At 34.7% G+C, this 19,985-nt stretch overlaps 1 protein-coding gene across 1 annotated transcript in view; it reads left to right on the top strand.

Moving 5' to 3' along the window:
- The window catches only part of FAR1 (fatty acyl-CoA reductase 1), a 69,430-nt gene that overhangs the window by 29,817 nt on the left and 19,628 nt on the right, over nt 1–19,985 (top strand). Inside the window, 7 exon segments of the mRNA XM_017881559.1 lie at nt 3,042–3,217; nt 10,627–10,806; nt 13,481–13,658; nt 14,547–14,591; nt 14,705–14,823; nt 15,793–15,845; nt 17,386–17,575. Of these exon segments, the coding sequence (XP_017737048.1) occupies nt 3,042–3,217; nt 10,627–10,806; nt 13,481–13,658; nt 14,547–14,591; nt 14,705–14,823; nt 15,793–15,845; nt 17,386–17,575 (941 nt within the window).

The raw sequence follows: 19,985 nt of genomic DNA, 5'->3' as shown, positions 1-19,985 counted from the left end.
GTGATCCGAGATTGCGCCACTGCACTCCAACATGGATGATGAGTGAGACCCTGTCTCAAAAAAATAAAAACTAAAATGAAGTAGTTGATCATGAAGTAAATTCAGGAAAGAGAATCAAGGTTATTAAAAAGGCATTCATAAACTTAGTAAAGTAGGAACTAATTGGGTACTAGTGGGTTGAAAGCACCAGAAAAGATGGTATTGAGTAAAGAGATGTTGGCTAAAGAAGGGAAGAATATCACATTTAAGATCTAGCAAATTTAAGAGCAGCATGATCATGTCCTCGTGGTAGTGGTATAGATAGCTGATATTAAAGGGAATTAAAGGTCATCAGCAATCAGGAGAATGAAGAAATATGACTTCAGGGTGTTAAAAAGTACTTTTTAAGTCATTCCTTAGGTTACTTTTCCTCTGCTTGCCCCATAAGGATTAATATTCTTCAAGTTTCAGGCTTAGGCCTTGATACCTTACTAGGTCCAGTGAGATGGTTACTCTGCCTCCCTCTGTTTTATGTGAGATGAATGGATGTTCTTTAAATTAGATTTGGATTTAGTTTCATATAGTTAGGATCATGGGTAGTTACTATTGCTGCTACCTGGATAAACTCTTTCCTGTTCCCCGGGCTTCAGTTACCACCTGTATGTGGTTAATAAAATCTATATTGATAGTCTAGCTTTCTCCCTGAACTTAGACCCACAAAGCCAGTCACCTCTACTAGACCTGTCTTCTGGGGTGTCATGTAGGCACTTTACACTCGACAGTTACAAGACTGAATTTGTATCTCCAAAACAGTGCTTCTTTCTCTCCCTGTGTTCCTCAGTCTACTTAATTTATTCACTTAACAAATGTTTAAAGTATTTATCTTGCCAGGCAAGATCTGCTCTCTTGGACTTGTATGCTGAGCAAAATAGATATGGACCCTACCCTAATGAAGTTTGCATTCCTTATCTCTCAAATCCACTCATTGGCCAAAATCCTGAATGTTCCATCCTGAATCTCTCATTGCCATTATTTTGATTCAGACCAGTAAATATCTTGATATGGGTAACCACAAGAGTGTCCTAAAACTCATTACTGCCAAAGGATTTTTAAAAAATTATGAACATGCTTGTATCACCTCTCTGCTTAAAATCTGTCAATAGTGGCCAGGCGTGGTGGCTCACCCCTGTAATCCCAGCACTTTGGGAGGCCGAGGCGGGGGGATCACGAGGTCAGGAGATCGATACCATCCTGTCTAACATGGTGAAACCCAGTCTGTACTAAAAATAAATAAAAGTTAGCTGAGTGTGGTGGCAAGTGCCTGTAGTCCCAGCTCCTCAGGAGGCTGAGGCAGAAGAATAGTGTGAACCTGGAAGGTGGAGCTTGCAGTGAGCCGAGATTGCACCACTGCACTGGGCAACAGAGCAAGACTCCCATCTCAAAAAAAAAAATCTATCAATAGCTCACCATTACTCCCAAATAAAATTCATCTTTTTAACGTGGCTTAAAAGACACAGTTATCTGGCCTTTCTTATCTCCATACAACTCTAGCCGCTTTTTCCTGCATACTCTATGTTCCAGGTTGACTGAATTATTTTTAATTTCCCAAGCATGTTAATGCCTTCTGATTTCTAAGGGGGTTATACATCCTACTTCCTCTGCCTGGAAACACTATTATTCTACTTTGCAATTTCAGGGCCTTCCTCCCTCGCTTTTGTCCCTAACTCACACACATACCACACACACACATATTCTGTTAAATGTCATTTTCTCTGAGAAGCCAGCTTGTGTGTGTTCCTTCAAAGCTGGGTTGGTTGTTTCTCCTATGCTTATCTGTTATTAATTAGAACACTATATTTTAATTATACATTTACTTGGACCAAAGGCCATTTCGTTGTGTCTTTAGAATCTAGAAGGTTCCTGCCTGGCTCATATGAAATAGTAAGTTTTTATTAATATAAGAATAGCCGGGCGCGGTGGCTCACGCCTGTAATCCCAGCTCTCAGGGAGGCAGAGGCGGGAGGATAGCTTGAGCCCAGGAGTTCGAGACCTGCCTGGGTAATACAGCGAGACCCCGTTCTCCAAAAAAAAAAAAAAAAAAAAAAAAAAAAAAAAAAAAAAAAAAAAAAAAAAAAAGAACACATTAATATTCAAGTCATATGCTAGCAGTGGAAGTAGCAGTAGAAGCTATCAGTAGGAGCGGGAAGACTGTTATATACTAAAGTCATCCAGGAAGGTAAAAGTGAGCACTGACATGTTATTTTTCTTTCTCCTTAAGTTAAGACTCCCATTAAACTGCAAGTATGAACTTCAAATGTGTTAGAGCAGTGACCTGGAGGTAGCATCAGTGTTCCTCTGTCAAATCTGGGATAAAAAGTTTAACTTGACTCACAATTGAATATGCCTTTAAACTGTAATCATTTTGTGATCTGATTGTCTAGCAAAATTTATTCCTTTGGGTACACTTAAAGAATGTTGAATTTGCACCTTAAATCCTGTATATGTAATACTTCCAAAGTTTGTTCAGTTTCTAGTTTGCATTTGCTTACCAACTTTTCCTTTAACACGTTGACTTTGTTTTCCTTTTAAAATTTGTTCTAAAATTTTAGGTAGAATGTAAATCATGTTTTCTCTAATCTACCAAAAGGGAATAAAATAAAATGAAGTGAAGTGAAAATTAACATCTAGATTTTAGAAATCTGAATGATCATTTTAAACATTGTCCTGATGTCTGTATTGCTGAAGTCTGTTCTGAGGGGTGATACAATCTAATCAGCCAAGGCATGGACAGTTGAAATTCAACTCTGAACTACCAGCTTTATGTACTTAGCAAACTCCTTAACCTCTCTGAGTCTCAGATTCCTTATCTGCAAAATGGGGATGATTGTGTAGGACTCATAGGGTGTTTTCTATACAGAATAATAGCAATTAAGAATAGCAACTTTAGGAATTGCATAGTTTAAGTTTCTAAAAAAATAGTCATCCTTGGTGGGAAAAAATGGTGATAACGAGTGTTAGAAAGTGGAAAAATACTGCCCTAAAATATTTTTCCCCTTTGATAGCTCTTTGACAGATTGAGAGATGAAAATCCAGATTTTAGAGAGAAAATTATAGCAATCAACAGCGAACTCACCCAACCTAAACTGTCTCTTAGTGAAGAAGATAAAGAGGTGATCATAGATTCTACAAATATTATATTCCACTGTGCAGCTACAGTAAGGTTTAATGAAAATTTAAGGTAAGTACAGGTAATTATATGATATTTGAACTTCAGTATAGTTATTTAAAAATCTCATTTTAATTCTGCTTTTTAGTCAAGTTGTTTTGAATGTGATTTGAAACTATTTGCCATATGTTAACGGTGGCTTTCAGTGTCCTACCAAGTGTTAAAAGAATTTTCTTCGTCGTCTTCTCAGTTTAAAAACCTTGGATAACTAATACATGTTTATTGGAAGAAGTTGCCATGAATTTAAACATGCAACAGGGAAGAGGCAAAAAATGGAGTAGAAGAAAACTTAGTCTTAACAACTAATAGTGTTTATCTTCTCTTTCTTCAGAAGCCTAAACCCCAGCAGCTTTATTCTTCTAATTCACATCCTATCCTTGTGAAAATAAAATTAGGCTCAGGTTTTACAGGATAAGGTAAAATTGCTTATAAATTTAAATCACACACTTAAAAATTAAAATAAAAAAGTTTTTTCAAACTTTTGTGGCAGTGCTAGGGGCGAGGTATGTTGGACATAAATTTAATTTAAAAAATAATTTAGACATCTTTCACGATGCCTGTTGCAAGAAAAAGACTCTAAATGTCCACTATTCCTAAAAAATGTAATGAGTATGCATTTCAAATAATGGTTCTGAATTCAGAGCATTCTTTTTGACAGTGTGGCTAAAAGCACAGTTTTATAATGTCAATCTAATTGTATAGTCTCATGCCAATTAAAATGGTATAGACTTGGTATAGGTTTCAAAGCTACTTGAAATGTAAAACGTTCTCTTTAAAATGTTTTAAAGATAAATAACTAAAAGGAGGATATTGAATGCTCTAACAAAGAAATGATAAGTGTTTGAGATAATAGATGTGCCAGTCACCCTGATCTAATTACTATATATTGTATGCATCAAAACACCGCTATGTATCTTATCAATATGTACAGTTATGTCAATTTTAAAAATAAGATACATTTTTAGAAGTGTAAAAATTGAGTTCTGAGGCTGAGGTGGGAGGATCGCTTGAAGCCAGCCTTGGCAACATAATGAGACCCTGTCTCTACAAACAAAATAATTAGGAATAAAAAAAATTAAAAATTAAGTTCTAATTACAAAAGGTTTGATATTATTCCCCATATTGTCTTTATCTAATATGGAAGTATAAACATCAGTCAACATTATATAAGGTGACAGTTCAGTGCCAAAGCATTACAGTATGTTTTGCCTGTATTCCAGGTGAGGGCACTGTAATAGTCCCTTAGATCTCTGCAGTAGTCCTTTGTGGGTTTTCAAGGTATTTTCTCATTAATTATTTTATTCCATGGTCACCTTACCTACTATAATATTATAGGCAAATTCATTGTAAGCTTGAGGAAGCTGAGGCAGCATTGTAATGGAAGGGCTATGAGCTTTGGAATTACATACATTAGTTCTAATCTTGACCATATCATTTATTTACTGGTGAGTTTGTGTAAGTTATTAACCTCCTTAAGCCTCAGCTTCCTGATTTATAAAATTGAAGTAACATTTCTCAAAAGATTATTTTTTTTTCCTTCAGGAAATTTAAGTGATGTCTGTTTGCCTGTCCATGGCAGGAAATCTGAATGTGTAGCAGTTACTTTATTTTTTAGCTCTTTCTGTGCAGCCGACAGGTAAAATATTGTGCAGCCATTATGTGTTAATGATTCAAAGGTGACAAAAGAATGTTATTAGGACTATAATATGATCTTATTTTCATAAAATACATGTGTAGATGTATTTATGTACATGTCTTTCTATATTTGCTGATAATACATTTATCTTTGAATGTTGCAGTTACAGGTAGGTTTTTAGTCTTACCTGCATATTATTTTTTCTACTATGAACATATATTAATCTTCAAATAAAGCTGTATGCAAATGACTTTTAAAATTATTTTAAAAGTAACACCTATAAGAAATCTTAAAGGGACTGATACCCTCATCAACTAACAAAACTCCTTATTTTTTACATTTAAAATTGTCCTTGTGTGTATATATTTTTGCATATAGGTCTATTTGTTTTTAACTAGCATTTCCAAGATTGAGAATGTGATCTCTAATTTTCAGTGCTTTATCTTTTCCTAAAATTCATTAGTGTGAAGTGGTCAGTATAATAGATTTTTTGCCCCCATAGTTCTGGCTTTTATTATTTCCTTCATAGACAAAGAGTTCACACAGCTTTATGAAGCTTAGCATGTTTTCATGAAAAGCATATGTAGATATTGGCTAATGGTGGTATAGTCCTCATTGACTTAACGGGGGAAGTTATATGCTTTGAAAAGTGAACAGAAAACATTGATTAGGGTAAAACTCATAAAGGGAAGCTTTACAAGTAGGATCAAAGTACAGCACTTTCAGGGAACTTTCTCTCTTTCTGTCCCCCTAGGGTAAGCAAGGCTACCATTAATGAAAAGGACACCTTCTCATTATTATTGTCTTATTTTACTAGAGATGCCATAGCAGAAGGCATCTTACATATTACATTGTTCTTCTCTTCCTTTGTCAAGGCATGTATGTTCATTGATCTAGCCCTTGTCATTACATTGAAATTATTTCTGGGAAGCAATTTTAATGTATGTTGACATCCAAGTGGTAATAGGATGTTAGGTTTGGGTCAGACACGCTTTAATACTCCCGGTAGGCGTATAACAACTTCGTATGAAAGAATTACTGTTTGTTTTTGTTTGAGATAGGGTCTCACCTTTATTGCCTAGGCTGAGAGTGCAATGACAAGATCACGGCTCACTGCAGCCTCGACCTCCTGGGCTCAAGTGATCCTCCCACCTCAGCCTCCCTCATAACGGTTACTACAGGAATATGCCAACATGCCTGGCTAATTTTTGTATTTTTTGTAGAGACAGGGTTTCACTAACAGTTACTCTTCATAACTACTTGTTAAGTTAACCCACAAATAAAAAATGGCATGAAGCTTTTACTATTGGGAGGAAGTTTTCAGATGTTACTACAACATTAAGCCCAGTACCTTGGAAGAGAAATCAACATAAATTGCCCACAGATCTTATTTGCAAAGTGCATGTGATCTAGAGGAGATAGGATATGCAAAATAACCATAATATAGGATAGAAAATAAGGATTTATTAAGGAACGTACATGAAATGCTATTAGAGTTGAGAAAAGGTAGATAGAGCTCACTTATTTTCAGATGTGGTGGTTCCTAAATCTTGAGACAGGTGAAAAATAGATATCAGGCTTAGGATTCATAAGGAAATACTGACAAAAAGTGTGGGGAGGGTCGGGCCTAGTGGCTCACGCCTGTAATCCTAGCACTTTGGGAGGCTGAGGCAGGTGGATCACCTGAGGTCAGGAGTTCAAAACCAGCCTGGCCAACATGGTGAAACTTCGTCTCTACTAATAATACAAAAATGAGCCGGGCATGGTGGTGCACACCTGTAATCTCAGCTACTTGGGAGGCTGAGGCAGAACAATCCCTTGAACCTGGGATGTGGAGGTTGCAGTGAGCCGAGATGACACCTTTGCCAGCCTGGGCCACAAAAGTGAAACTCCATCTCAAAGAAAAAAAAAAAAAAAGCAAGGGGAGAAGTGAAGGTAATAAAAGGAGTGACTTAAGTAGTTCATCATAGGGTCTGGTATAAGGGAAGGTACTAGCTGGTATAAGGGAAGGTACTAGTAAAGGAAGTGCAAGTAAGACAGGGTCAATAGAGTTGACAGTAATGGAGAGGCAAGAAACTGGAGAATATGAGGACAAAAACCAGGCTGAAGGGAGAGATAGATGGACAGATGGTGTGGTTTGGGGAAAATTCATAGTACAAAATTTTAGAAATAGAAGAATTCTGGGTGATAAGACCCAAGGTATGAATATGGAAGATTTTCAGAAAGGAATGGAAGTTAAGATTGATGCTTAGAAAAGATCAAGAAACTATTGAGTTTGTTGGTCATTGATTATCAAACTTTAGAAAGTATTAAGAATCTTAAGAATTACTGGAAAGTATGTTAAAAATGCATATTCCTAGACTTGCCAAAGTTTGACTTTTTAATTTTGGAATCATACTCCAGAGTTCTTGTTTTTGGCAAGAGTCTTAGGTGTGATTTAGTCACTGTTGGATCTTGTTTTGTCCCTTTAGGACCATTGCTGTCAGAATCAGCTTTGGAGACATGTTTTAAATTACAGATGACTGAGCCCCTTACTCTAAGATTGACTCATTGTTCCCTAAATGTCTGTGTCTGTATTTTCATTAAGATTAAAAAAAAAATGGTGGCAGTAGTGATGAGATCTCATCTAGACAATATTTTCTCAGAGGCAGGAGGGTGGAAAAGAGACTTGTGTCAAAATGGCCTGGAGAACTTATTTAAAATAGTTTTCCAGACCTCATTTCATGTGTTAAAAGTATCTGATGATGAGGTCCAGGAGTCTGCATTTTTAATACACTGCCAGGTATATATTATGCCAAGTATGAGAACCCTGATTTAAGGTCTTTAGAAATATTATCAACATAGATTTCTTTGAAGAACCTAAGATGCCTGTAGAAGAAAGACGAACAAGAAAATGTATTGGCATTTCAGGTCATTGAGCTTTTTTTCTTCTTAAATTTTTCTTTGAAGTGATTTCCATGTCTTCATTTAGTGAAGGATTCTAATTACAAAGACTTTCTCATTTTGTACCCCTCTCCCAAAAGCCTGTCTTATTGAAGATACATTCATGACTCCGTATGACTAAAACAACGAGAATATTATTTTTGTTTAGTACTAAGTGACTTCTGATATAGCATGTCAGAGTCTCATTGTGAAGGTCAATGGAGTAGAAATTGGATTGAGGTAAAACAGAGTTAGGTTAACTAGCCTGGCAGAGAGATACTAGACATTACTCATGTGGGCGCAGAATGGCTTCACGTTTGGGCTCTCAGGTACAGATGCAAAGGGAAAAAGGCAGGGCACAGAAGTGTTCCTCTCAAGTTATCCCTTATTTTCGGTGACCTAGAAACTCTGTCACCATCCTCAGGGACATGTAACAGAATATCCTTTGTGCACTTTTCCCAAAACATTGCTCTTTCTGCCCCCATTGTTTTGCAAATGCAAAAGAAAATAGTGCATTCCCTTATAGTCTAGTGGACAGTATCTTCTATGTGAAATGTCTTTCTTGTTGGATTTTCACTTAAACAGATTTTCTCCCTCAATTGAGACAAGGAAGAAAAAAAAAAAAAGATGCATCCATGATTTTAAGAGCTCAACCCAATTATTTCATTAAAAAAAAATTATTTCTAGTATGTTTTCATAGGGTCTCAGATACTATTAAATTAAAAGAAAAAATATGGCACAGGACTTTTTTTCTCTCCTGGAGTTATTCCTTGTTCCTGGTGACCCAGAACTTGTTGTCCTGTCCTCAGGAACCTGTAACAGAATATTCTCTGTATTCCTCTCCCAAACAGTACCCTCCCTATCCCCATTGTATTGCAAATGTGATAGACATCAAAGCACTGCTTTACAGTGAAGTGGACTGGATTCTATCTATGACATATCCTGGCCTTTTAAAACAATAGTTCGATTTTTTTTCTTAAATACTGAAAATAAAAGAATTTTGGAAAGTACTGAAAACTATTTTGTTTTCTTAAAAAATTTCCTTTGTGTTTGAAGATTATTTTCTTTGTTATAAACATAGACTTTCTAATTTTACTTTTAAAACTTAATATAGAAACAATTTCTGTATTTCTAAGTTTTTCTGTAGTTATATTAGTGATTTGATGATATTCCATCATGTTGACATATCACAGTTTATGTATTATTCACTTAGAATAAACTTTAAGGAATTTTAGTTTCTTTTTATTTGAAAAATGAGGATTAGAACAAGTTTTTCCTCTGAGTTAATTTCAGCAGGTTAACTAGATTAATAAATATACCTTTTCTGTAATTCCTGGTACTTGAACATGTCCTAGTTTCCTTCAAATTATTTGTGTCAGTTTGTAGTATCAACAACAGTGTATTACTTTGCCATTTTTCTCACTGGTATTGAGTATTTAAGTCTTTTGTTTGTTTTTATTTTTTTAGTTGAGCAGTTGTATATATTTTTTGTGTACAACATGTTTTGAAATATGTATACATTGTAATGGTCAAATGAGCTAATTAGCATATTCATTATCTCATACTTTGTGTGGTGAGAATACCTAAAATCCACTCTCTTCATAATTTTTAAAAATAACAATACATTGATATTAACTATAGTCTCTATGTTGTACAGTAGATCTCTTGGTCAGTTTTTAAAAAGCTGTAAACAGAAGTTTAATAGAAAGCAAATCTATCCACCATCTCATTACCTTAAGGAATATTTGTTGACTGCCTGTTTGATGACTATGTTAGAAATACTGCTAAATGCTTGCAAGCTATTTGTTTAATTTTACACCAGTCTTAGTAGGTAGGTTTCATTACTGTTCCCATTTCCAGGTAAGAAAACTGAGGCCTGAGTACTTCAGTAACTTTATGTCCTGATAGGTAGGCCAAGTCAGGATTTGAACACAGTCCTGATTCCAGAGCCTTGTTTTTAATCCTGCTTCACATCATATTGTATGTATTTTTTTGGTATTATTCATACAAATTTTTCATGTTTTATAGACTTCACATAATTATTTTAGTGACTTATATTCTTTCATTGTGATAAAATACCTACTTTATTGAGTCATTCCATATTCCATAGTGAATATTTGGGCTCTCTAGGTTTTTATTATTACATGATGCTTCATTGATAACTTTTCTGCTTATATGCTTTTGCTTTTGTGGAATTATTTACTTCAAGTAAATTCTAAGAAGGGAATATATAGATTATTTTGGGGTTTTGCATATGCCTTGTAACAAATGTACCAGTTTTATTATAATCCCTTTGAATTTTATAAGGTAGCCTTAGAAAAGTGTTTGGATTGATTGCTACAAAGAGGGAAATACACATATTCTTTCTTGATTATATGTTAATATAATTTAATGTTTCTGAGTTTTCTCTGGCTGTATCACCCTTATTAGTGACTGTACCTTAACATTTTAAAATTACTTAGCCATTCTGTTTTTTTCTCCCTGTGGCACATCCATATTATGCAAGATTATACTTTTTAAAAATAAGTCTAGCATGACTTCAAAATGTGTGCATAGAAGCTAAAGACTGAAATTATCTGTTTGTTCCTGGACAATTACATAATTTTTAAATTTCTACTTTAATTATTAAGTGCTACAATGCAGTTTATTTTATAATCAAAAATTTTTTTAACACGGCTGATAGATTGAACATATTTAATATGAAAATAAAATGCACACAATCACAGCTAAAAGCTAAGTTGTAAAGAAACAAAAATTTCTGTCTCTGTTTCTCTACCTCTCTAATGAAAATGAGATTTTTTTTAACAGGTAAAATAAATAACATAGCTTCCCAATTTTCTATTGTCACTTTTCTTTTAAACAGAGATGCTGTTCAGTTAAATGTGATTGCAACGCGACAGCTTATTCTCCTTGCACAACAAATGAAGAATCTGGAAGTGTTCATGCATGTATCAACAGCATATGCCTACTGTAATCGAAAGCATATTGATGAAGTCGTCTATCCACCACCTGTGGATCCCAAGAAGCTGATTGATTCTTTAGAGTATGTTTGTTTGAAATTTATATACATTTACTTTGATCCCAAAAGAGGCCAAGGTGGGCGGATCATGAGGTCAGGAGTTCAAGAGCAGCCTGGCCAACATAGTGAAACCCCATCTCACTAAAAATACAAAAAAAATTAGCCAGGCATGGTGGTGGGCGCCTGTAGTCCCAGCTACTTAGGAGGCTGAGGCAGGAGAGTTGCTTGAATCCGGGAGGCAGAGGTTGCAGTGAGCCTAGATCGCACCACTGCACTCCAGCCTGGGCAACACAGCGAGACTCTGTCTCAAAAAAAAAAACAAAAAAACAACCTTTGGATTCAAGTTCTTCTCCCTCTGCTCGTCACCACACCCCATATACACGTGCACAAACACACACATACATTTATCTCTTTTCTTAAAAATTTTTTTGCATATCCCCTGTATTCTTTTTATTGTATAGATTAATATCTAAATAAATGTTAGTGAAGTCGATGTGTAATTTTCACTTTTGACCAAGTATAATGGTAATATTTGGAGGAAGCCTCCTGAACATCTTATTAGTGATACTAGATGCTCTCTTTTTCAGGGAGTCAGTCTTAGCAATCAAGAAGTACCTGTGGAGACCCATGACTGCCTGTTTAATAGCAGGGCTCTAATTTATTAAAGGATTGCACTCACCACCCCCTGCCCATGGAGTATATCTATAGAGGGGCCTTTAATTATTAGAGAATCAGAGGAATCATAGTCTTTTAATTCATACCCTTTGTCTTACTGTTTATCATCTTTCTGAGGATTGAGATCTTGTCAGCAATTATTACATGAAAATTATTTGTGAGTATTGATAGATAGGGATTAAATGAGGTAGTATATACCATGACCTTGTTCTCATTTGCTGCAACTTAGGCTTTCTCATCAAACAGACAAGGTTCAGCCAAGAAAAAGAGAGATCTTTTTTACTTTTATAGACTGCAATTATATAAACATTCCAGTATCCACCATATTTTCGCATTTGTTAATCCTTATATAATATCTTTGAATTTTTTCGTCCTTTCTTTTTCCCTGTCTCTTTTAGTCTCCTTTCTTTCCAGAGATTCTGTCCACTTTGACTACTTAGTTAACATCTGCTGCTTTCTCTTAAAATAAGCACAGTCTTTTCTTTAAGGCTTTCCTGCTAATATGAGGAAACAGATTGTAAAAAAAAAAAAATAAGTATGAGAAATTACCAAGACATTTTCATTGTAATTCCCTAATTTCTATTTTCTCACTCGTTTTCTTAGATGGTCCCAAATATCTACTTCATTTTCTTCATAGGTCAATAGACAGAAGTGTTTAATGTCTGTGGGAAAAGTTGAGTGTGGAAGTTAATGAAGCATTTTACTTTTTCTCTTACTAACAATATATACAAACATCTGAGAAACTGAAAAAGAACTTGTAAGCTAATGCTGTATCTCCTTTCCTTGCTGCAAAGAAATCTAGGTAACATAATTTTAAGATAACTCATGGGTTTGTTCTGTAAACTCATTCTAGTAATAAGGCTTACTGGCTCAAGTTTCTCCTGAGTTTAGGCAGGTTTTTTTTTTCCCCATGTGTCAACTATCCCTTTCATTTTCAAATCTCATCTCCATGGTGGAATTTTTCCTTAGTTGGGTAGCAATTTCCCTTCAATTTAATTAATGTTCTTTTCCTTTCATATACAAAAAGTACTTCCATATACAGAAGAAAATTTTATCTTGATAATCTCCATTTTATGCTTTTTTATCAATTAGTATGGGTATCATTAGAGTATGACAATATACTGAGTCTACTTGCATACATAACATTAGCGACAAGAAGGAGAAACAAGTACATAATGTATTAGACCTGAAAACAAGTACATAACATATTAGAACTGAAAACAAGTACATAACGTATTAGAATTAGAAGTTTAGGAAAAACCATGGACACCACCTAGCATATCACCCTCCTTTTACAGATGAACAGAGTAGACTGTTTCTTCAAAGAGAATTGGAGGAATTTTTTGACTTCATAGTAGGTTGCTAATTGAATTTTTATAGCATGGTTCAATTTATTTTTATTGTTCATCATGGTATCTGTTAATCTCATTAGAGCATATGATTCGCAGTGCTGCACCTTAAATACTAGGCCTTTTATGCCTTTTATGTTCATTATAAATGTATGTTAATTGTAACTGTATATAATTTAACATGTTACTTCATTAGGTGATTATATACAGATCTATATTTCCTAATCTGCAACCTTCTAAAAGGTTTCAGATATATTTTGGAATTTATTTGGACTTTAGAGAGGGACTATAACTTATGTACTATGTAATAAGAAAAAACTTTAACTTGATCTGGGTTAGTATCCCTCATCAAATACATATATGAACGTTTAAACTAAGTTGTATCAAAAAGAAGACTGTAAGCCAGTGTAGATCAGATTTTGCTATCCACCGTATGATTTATGAAAGAACTCTTAGTTTTCAGATCTTTTGGATACAGAAATTGCTGATAAGGGATTGTGGACCTGTAGTTGATGTTTAAGAAAATAAGACTTGAGTTCCATTTTTCAGTAAAAGTTGTCAAATGATTTGAGTCAGAACAACAGGTATGTTTGAATGTGCAAAGTTCAATTAAGTAGCTTTTCATTTTATAGTAAAATATCTGGAAATATATTTGTATGCAATTTCTTTACCAGGTGGATGGATGATGGCCTAGTAAATGATATCACGCCAAAATTGATAGGAGACAGACCTAATACATACATATACACAAAAGCATTGGCAGAATATGTTGTACAACAAGAAGGAGCAAAACTAAATGTGGCAATTGTAAGGCCATCGATTGTTGGTGCCAGTTGGAAAGAACCTTTTCCAGTAAGTTGTTAGAAACCTTTATAAATAATTGGAGTTGAGAATTTTAAGTTGTATAAAAAGCTGGCAGTTCTTTAAGAACAGGTATTATTTACTAAAGGTGAATTACCATGGCAAAGCTGTTTTGTGTTCATAGAGTTAATTTTATTGGTACTTTCGTTTCTATAATGTGATGCTGGGTGTATAGAAATGTAGATCAACATTTAAAAAATCCTAATTGAAAATTAAATCAGAAGCTGTGACATTTTCTTAAGCAGAGGAGATTTGGTTTGTTTCTTAGTACCAAAAAGAAGCAGACCTTCCAAGAGGTAGACCCCTTCCTCTGTAGATCACAAAGCTAAAAAAGGTACAGAGTGTTAAGGTATTTGTGAATTCCTGGAATGAGAGAAAGCAGAAATATAAACCAGTTGGGTAAATTGATTTAGGCAAAATCTAGGTCTGTGTAATGGTAGTAAGTGACAGCATCTCTTGTTGCTTTGACAGTTATTCTATTTTTCTCTGTTTTATTCATAATTTTGAGGAGGATTTACCATTTTCCCTAGTCTCAGGATACTGAATTAGTAAATAGCATAAAATCAAACTTGAACAAGCTTAATTTTGCCAAAGTATTTAACAATATAAACCGTCTTTTATAAATTTCTCTTTGCAGAGAGTTAATGGAAGAGTAGTAGGTAACCCTTTGAAAATGATTTTCCTCAATCATTTTTGATCCCAGAGGAAGACTGCTTCTGTTTGGGACTGGTAGAAATAGTCTGGCCTGAATCTAGTATGTTTTTTAGTTTTTAGAAGACAGCTACCAAGTATATATTTGGGGTCGTAGAGTTCAAATAATAAGTCTCTAGCTTCATAATGTTTCTAAGCTTCTCCCCCTTTTAAAATTTTTGGTATTAGGGATGGATTGATAACTTTAATGGACCAAGTGGTCTCTTTATTGCGGTAAGTAAACCTTTTGATTTATTTAATATTCTATACATTTTCTGCTTTTGTATATCTTTAAATATACACTGTGGCTTATATATCTTAAGGTGTTGTTTTTAATTTCAACAAAGGCAGGGAAAGGAATTCTTCGAACAATACGTGCCTCCAACAATGCCCTTGCAGATCTTGTTCCTGTAGATGTAGTTGTCAACATGAGTCTTGCGGCAGCCTGGTATTCCGGAGTTAATAGGTATATGAGGTGACAATGTCACTTATTAAATATATAGTAACTGAAAAGGGAAGACATACCTATTGAGTAATGTTAATTAATCCCTCCATCCAGATATTGCCATACTAATATTTAGGCAATAGCACTGCCAACTCCAAAAGTTGGTATTATCACAGACAATAGCAAGTGCTCCCATCAGTAGTAATGAAAAATTAATGTTAATGCTCATGTATTACTTACAGGATAGACAAGTTCACTAGAGGTTAAAAATGAAAAAAATTAAAAAAAAAAACTCCCTAAGGATGATTTTTTAATCCAAACTAAAACTTGGTATATATAAAAAGCTGAAATTCACAGAACATAGTTTACATATATTAAACATGGTATTAAACATGGTATTACATATATTAAACATGATTGATTAAACCAGAGCAGCTTTAATCAACCCATGAGCATCTTTCCTTTAAAAGGTAATAGTAGCATTCACAGGTAATACTTAAACTTTAAACTTCCCAATAGCTTCTTCCCTTATTTTTGATAATCAGTATTTTCTGTCCTAAAAAAAAAAGACAAAGGATATATGCAATATGCTTGTTTCCGGCCACCAAAGGAAACCTTCAGTCCATAATTTTTTTTCAACTAGTCCCTCTGCAACAAAGCAAGAAGAGCTGAGTCGTTGATGTTTTCCTCCATGTTTTAAAGAAACAACATTCCTGATAATATAAGGAGCGTTGAAAAATGTGAAAGACAAAAAGTCTGTATTTTCAAAATCAAGTAATTCCTTGGTCCGGTAGGGAAGAAGAAGCGCCGGTAATCGCCACTAGAATAGTCCACTTAATGTAAAAACTAATCTTAAGGACGCGTAATTAAATAAGTAATTAGTATAGAAGATGACCATCATCCTCATGTCTTCGTTGATATACTATGTAGCCACTTAATTGCATATGTTTGCCTCTTATATGACTTAATTGGTTCATCTTGGTCTTGCAGAACCAAGAACATCATGGTGTTACTAATTGTTACCAACGGCAGCACTAATCCTTCCACTGGGTGAAGTTTGTATGATTTTACCTGGTGTTTTTGAGTTTTAGGAATAAATCTAAGACCAAGATTCCCTGAAGTTTAATGTCTACGCACATACCTTACATTGAGACATTAAGGCATCTGAGTTACCAATTTGTTCTTATCCTGTCCATTCTAGAACGTAATATCCTACCAATACGTTACTCTTGTGGTTCTTTAATTATTTTTCATTCAAATATATTATAATTGTATACCTGTTCTGTCTATTTCATTTACCACCTACCTTCTATCCCTTGTCTTAACGTCTTTCTGCCATAGCCTACAGTAGATATCTTGATGCGATTGGAACTATGCTTTTTTTTCCTCTTTGGGCACCCTTTGGTCTTGATGTTGCCTATTTTCCTATTATGTATTTATTTTTTTCTACAAGAGGTGGTATTCAAGATGTTAGTCAGAGTAATATAATCACGGGGGCCCCCGGGAGGGCGCAAGGCGGGGGGCTTAGGAGTAGGATACAGTTGCCAGAATATCTATTAACCTTTATTAATCTATTTTAAATTCACAGACTTCACAGCAGACCTATAGCGTCCTAGTCTCTATAGATCAGTATTAACTTAAATAGAAATAGCTTAACAACCCATTGAAATTGAATCATTTTTACAATGCTTGCGTTGATGAGTGTTCAATTTAAAGTAAAATTTTTCTGGCATTCGATTTAGTGATAGGTCTTATTCTAACCTCTAACTTGAATACACTTACCCCGCAACACAATTTGTTCAGCTGTAAATCTTGCTACTGACCATTTCGTCCTAGACATTTTCTCTACGGCACTCTTATTTCCTTTCCCAGTGCTAAAACCCTTGACCATGTAGCAGCATATAAAAGAAAAGATAAAATCTAAGGTGATTTTAACTTTAATTATTTTCGAGTATTCTTTTAAGAATAAACATTTTAATGAGTTAGATTTTTTTGTAATCTTTTATTGTGTCATAAAGTTTAGTAAAAGCTGAAATTGAGCATTATATTGTAGTGACTATCTCAGTATACATTTCCAGTAAAGTATTAATATAGATGATACTACGTTTGTGTTGACATTACGTAGCCTATGTAAATTACAACAGAAGTTAATTTTGGGTTGTTTTAAGCCTGTTCATGTATGTTAATTTAAGCATCTTAAGCAAAGGATGATTATTTTCCTTTTCTTTTTTAAGTAAGTACAGTAATAAGAGTCTGGAAAGAGGAACGGAAAGAAAGAAGCTATCGAGAGAGGTGAAATATAGAAAGTGACACTGTAAACTGACATAGGTAAAACATTAAAAGGATTTTAAGAGTGAATTTTAGAAAAAATTCATTCATCTAATTAAAATTCATGAATAGCGGCAGTTATAAAACCACTTGAGTTTAGCAGTCTAATAACCATATTCTCTTAGCTACTAGAGAGTAGAAAAGTTTGTTTTTTAAATGAACGAACTCTGACATCTTTGGTAAAATATTTTGCATTGTAAAAACGTGATTTTTTTTTTCAAAACTTCATTACATGGTTATTATCAAAGCTGTTACACAACTTTTCTTCTTCAGAGTACCATGTAATTTCCACTTTCAAGAGGAATCCTCTCGAACAGGCCTTCAGACGGCCCAATGTAAATCTAACCTCCAATCATCTTTTATATCATTACTGGATTGCTGTAAGCCATAAGGCCCCAGCATTCCTGTATGATATCTACCTCAGGATGACTGGAAGAAGCCCAAGGTAATGATGACTAGCTCTGTCTTATCTGTTCCTCTGACTGTTAAACAACCCATGCTTCCACTAAAATGCATATTAACTCTGTATTTGTTTATGCTTATGATAAGGCTTAATAGCCTTTTGTGAATGAGAAGACTCTTGAATTTAAGACTTTGTCAGAAAAGCAACGGTAGTGTTGTAAGACACTCTCATTTGTTTAAAGTTTGGATAAGTTACCGTCATGTATTGAATTCTAGGTCTTTAGTTTTCTTTCTAAATAACAATATTTAAAATGCTTTGACGCTTATTTTTCCTACAGGATATTATGTAAGTCATTCCTTCAAGATGAATCCTTTAAACCAAGTATTCAGGTGCCCCAGTTTTAAGTTTAATTCCAACAGCCTATCGCACCATTATCGGAAGGGTGTCAGCCATAGAGTATCTGCATTATTGCTTGATTGCACTCATGTTGACAGGTCAGAAACTGCGGTAAGAAGAATTGCAGTAAATACACTATGTATTGGTAAGGTGGTGGAAGCTTGCTGGAGAGATGGAAAATCACTAGCATGAGCTTTACTTTTAGATTTACTCACCTGATTAATCACAATCAGAATGCTAGGACATTTCTTAGAATTTGGAGATCTTTGGGGACACTAACTATGGATCACATCGTATTGGGTCATTGATCCTCCAAAATTCCATAATATAGGAAATGTCCTACATCACAGTTGTCATTGTTATTATAAGCTGAAATTGAGCCCTTCTCTCCCTCTTAAAAACCTAGGGATGAGTTATTATAGGGGATTAAGGGCAAAAGTTTTGCTTTGAACGGATGGTGCAGTTTTATGTGAAAAATATAGGATGCTTCTAGAAAATTACTTGAAATATCTCAGCTACCCATTCAGCTTATAATATGGTTATTTCAGTTTTTGACTAATTTTCCAGGTTTGGAATGGCATAGTTATGAAAAAAAAAAGTTAATAAAAAATGGAAAACTTTCTGTTTTCTTATAGTTGCTATAGCTTTACTTTCTTTCTTTTTTGTTTTTGTTGAAATCCCACAAACTTAAAGATCTCCTACTGTCTTTACCACACAATTACAGTGGGATATACTATAAAAATACTTATTTTTTTAACTACGATGGCATTACAGTGGAGTCTTTGGAGAGTTCAGGATTTGAGTATTTTTGTATAAAGAAGATGCTGATCCCAGCACTTCCATCAACTACTCAAAAAATAAAAGTGAGGTATCTGCCAATTACAGTGTATCAGGATCTGAGTTCCTTGTAGGTATTGTCTGTGGATTCGCTTTTCCATGATGTTTCTAACCCTGTATGTTAGCTAATTGAAATATGTGAGAGGTGTTGAACAACTTTAGAAGAGATAAAGAAATATTTTCAGACTTTTCTAGAATGATCTGCAAAATGCAATACTTGCCATTGGAAACATTCTTTCATGGCTGAAAAGCAGGTGTAAATTCATGAATGATGGCAGTGCATGCTTTGTTTGTATTAAGGTTGTTATAATTTAGGGCAGAAAAGTAAAAACTGGGTCAAAAAATAAAACAGGTTAAATATATCACACTGCCTTACACAAAGAAAGGGGGCTTAGTAAACTTTTAAAAAAAATAAGTGAACAGCTAGTTTACTAAATAATTCAGAGGAGATGTTGCTGCACAAGAAATCATCTCAAAGAGGCTAAAAACAGCAACAGTCATTTTATTACTTCTTTCAATTATTTCTGTCAGGATCAGGAATTTGAGAAAGAATCCGCTGGGCAGTTTTGGCTTAGAGTGTTTCGTGTGTTTGTGATCAGATGAAAGAGGCAGGTGGGCAGAAAGGCAATGGAATAGCAAGGGGACCGATGTTACTCTTCGTCATGTCATAAGGATCTCTCCATGTAGTTCTTTGCAAGGATCAATGATAGCCTTAGGGGAATTAGACTTCTTACATGGCAGCTGATGGCTTCAAGGGGAAGTCTTTTAGCAAGTAAGGTGGAGGCTGTGTTGCCTTTTGAGCTACCCATAGAAGTCATGCAGCATCACTTTTGCCTCATTCTTCTAGTCACGAGTGAGTCACAAATCTTAAATTTTTTTTCATATGTTCATAATTTTATTTTGGTGCCTGACACAGCACATTTTTTTAATACTTTAAGTTCTAGGGTACATGTGCATAACGTGCCGGTTTGTTACATATGTATACTTGTGCCATTTTGGTGTGCTGCACCCATTAACTTGTCATTTACATTAGGTATTTCTCCTAATGTTATCCCTCCCCCCTTCCCCCACCCCACAACAGGCCAAGGTGTGTGATATTCCCTGCCCTGTGTCCAAGTAAGGGGATTTAGAAAGTAGTCAAGATGAAGGATATCGTTGCCATCATTTTTGGAAAGTACAATCTGCTATAGTCAACCTTCTGGCCAAAACAGTTCATATT

Source organism: Rhinopithecus bieti, unplaced genomic scaffold (assembly GCF_001698545.2).
Source record: "Rhinopithecus bieti isolate Rb0 unplaced genomic scaffold, ASM169854v2 scaffold_11944, whole genome shotgun sequence".
Taxonomy (NCBI): Eukaryota; Metazoa; Chordata; class Mammalia; order Primates; family Cercopithecidae; genus Rhinopithecus; species Rhinopithecus bieti.
Note: the sequence above shows the minus strand (reverse complement) of the source record. Positions and strands in the feature narration are given on the sequence as shown.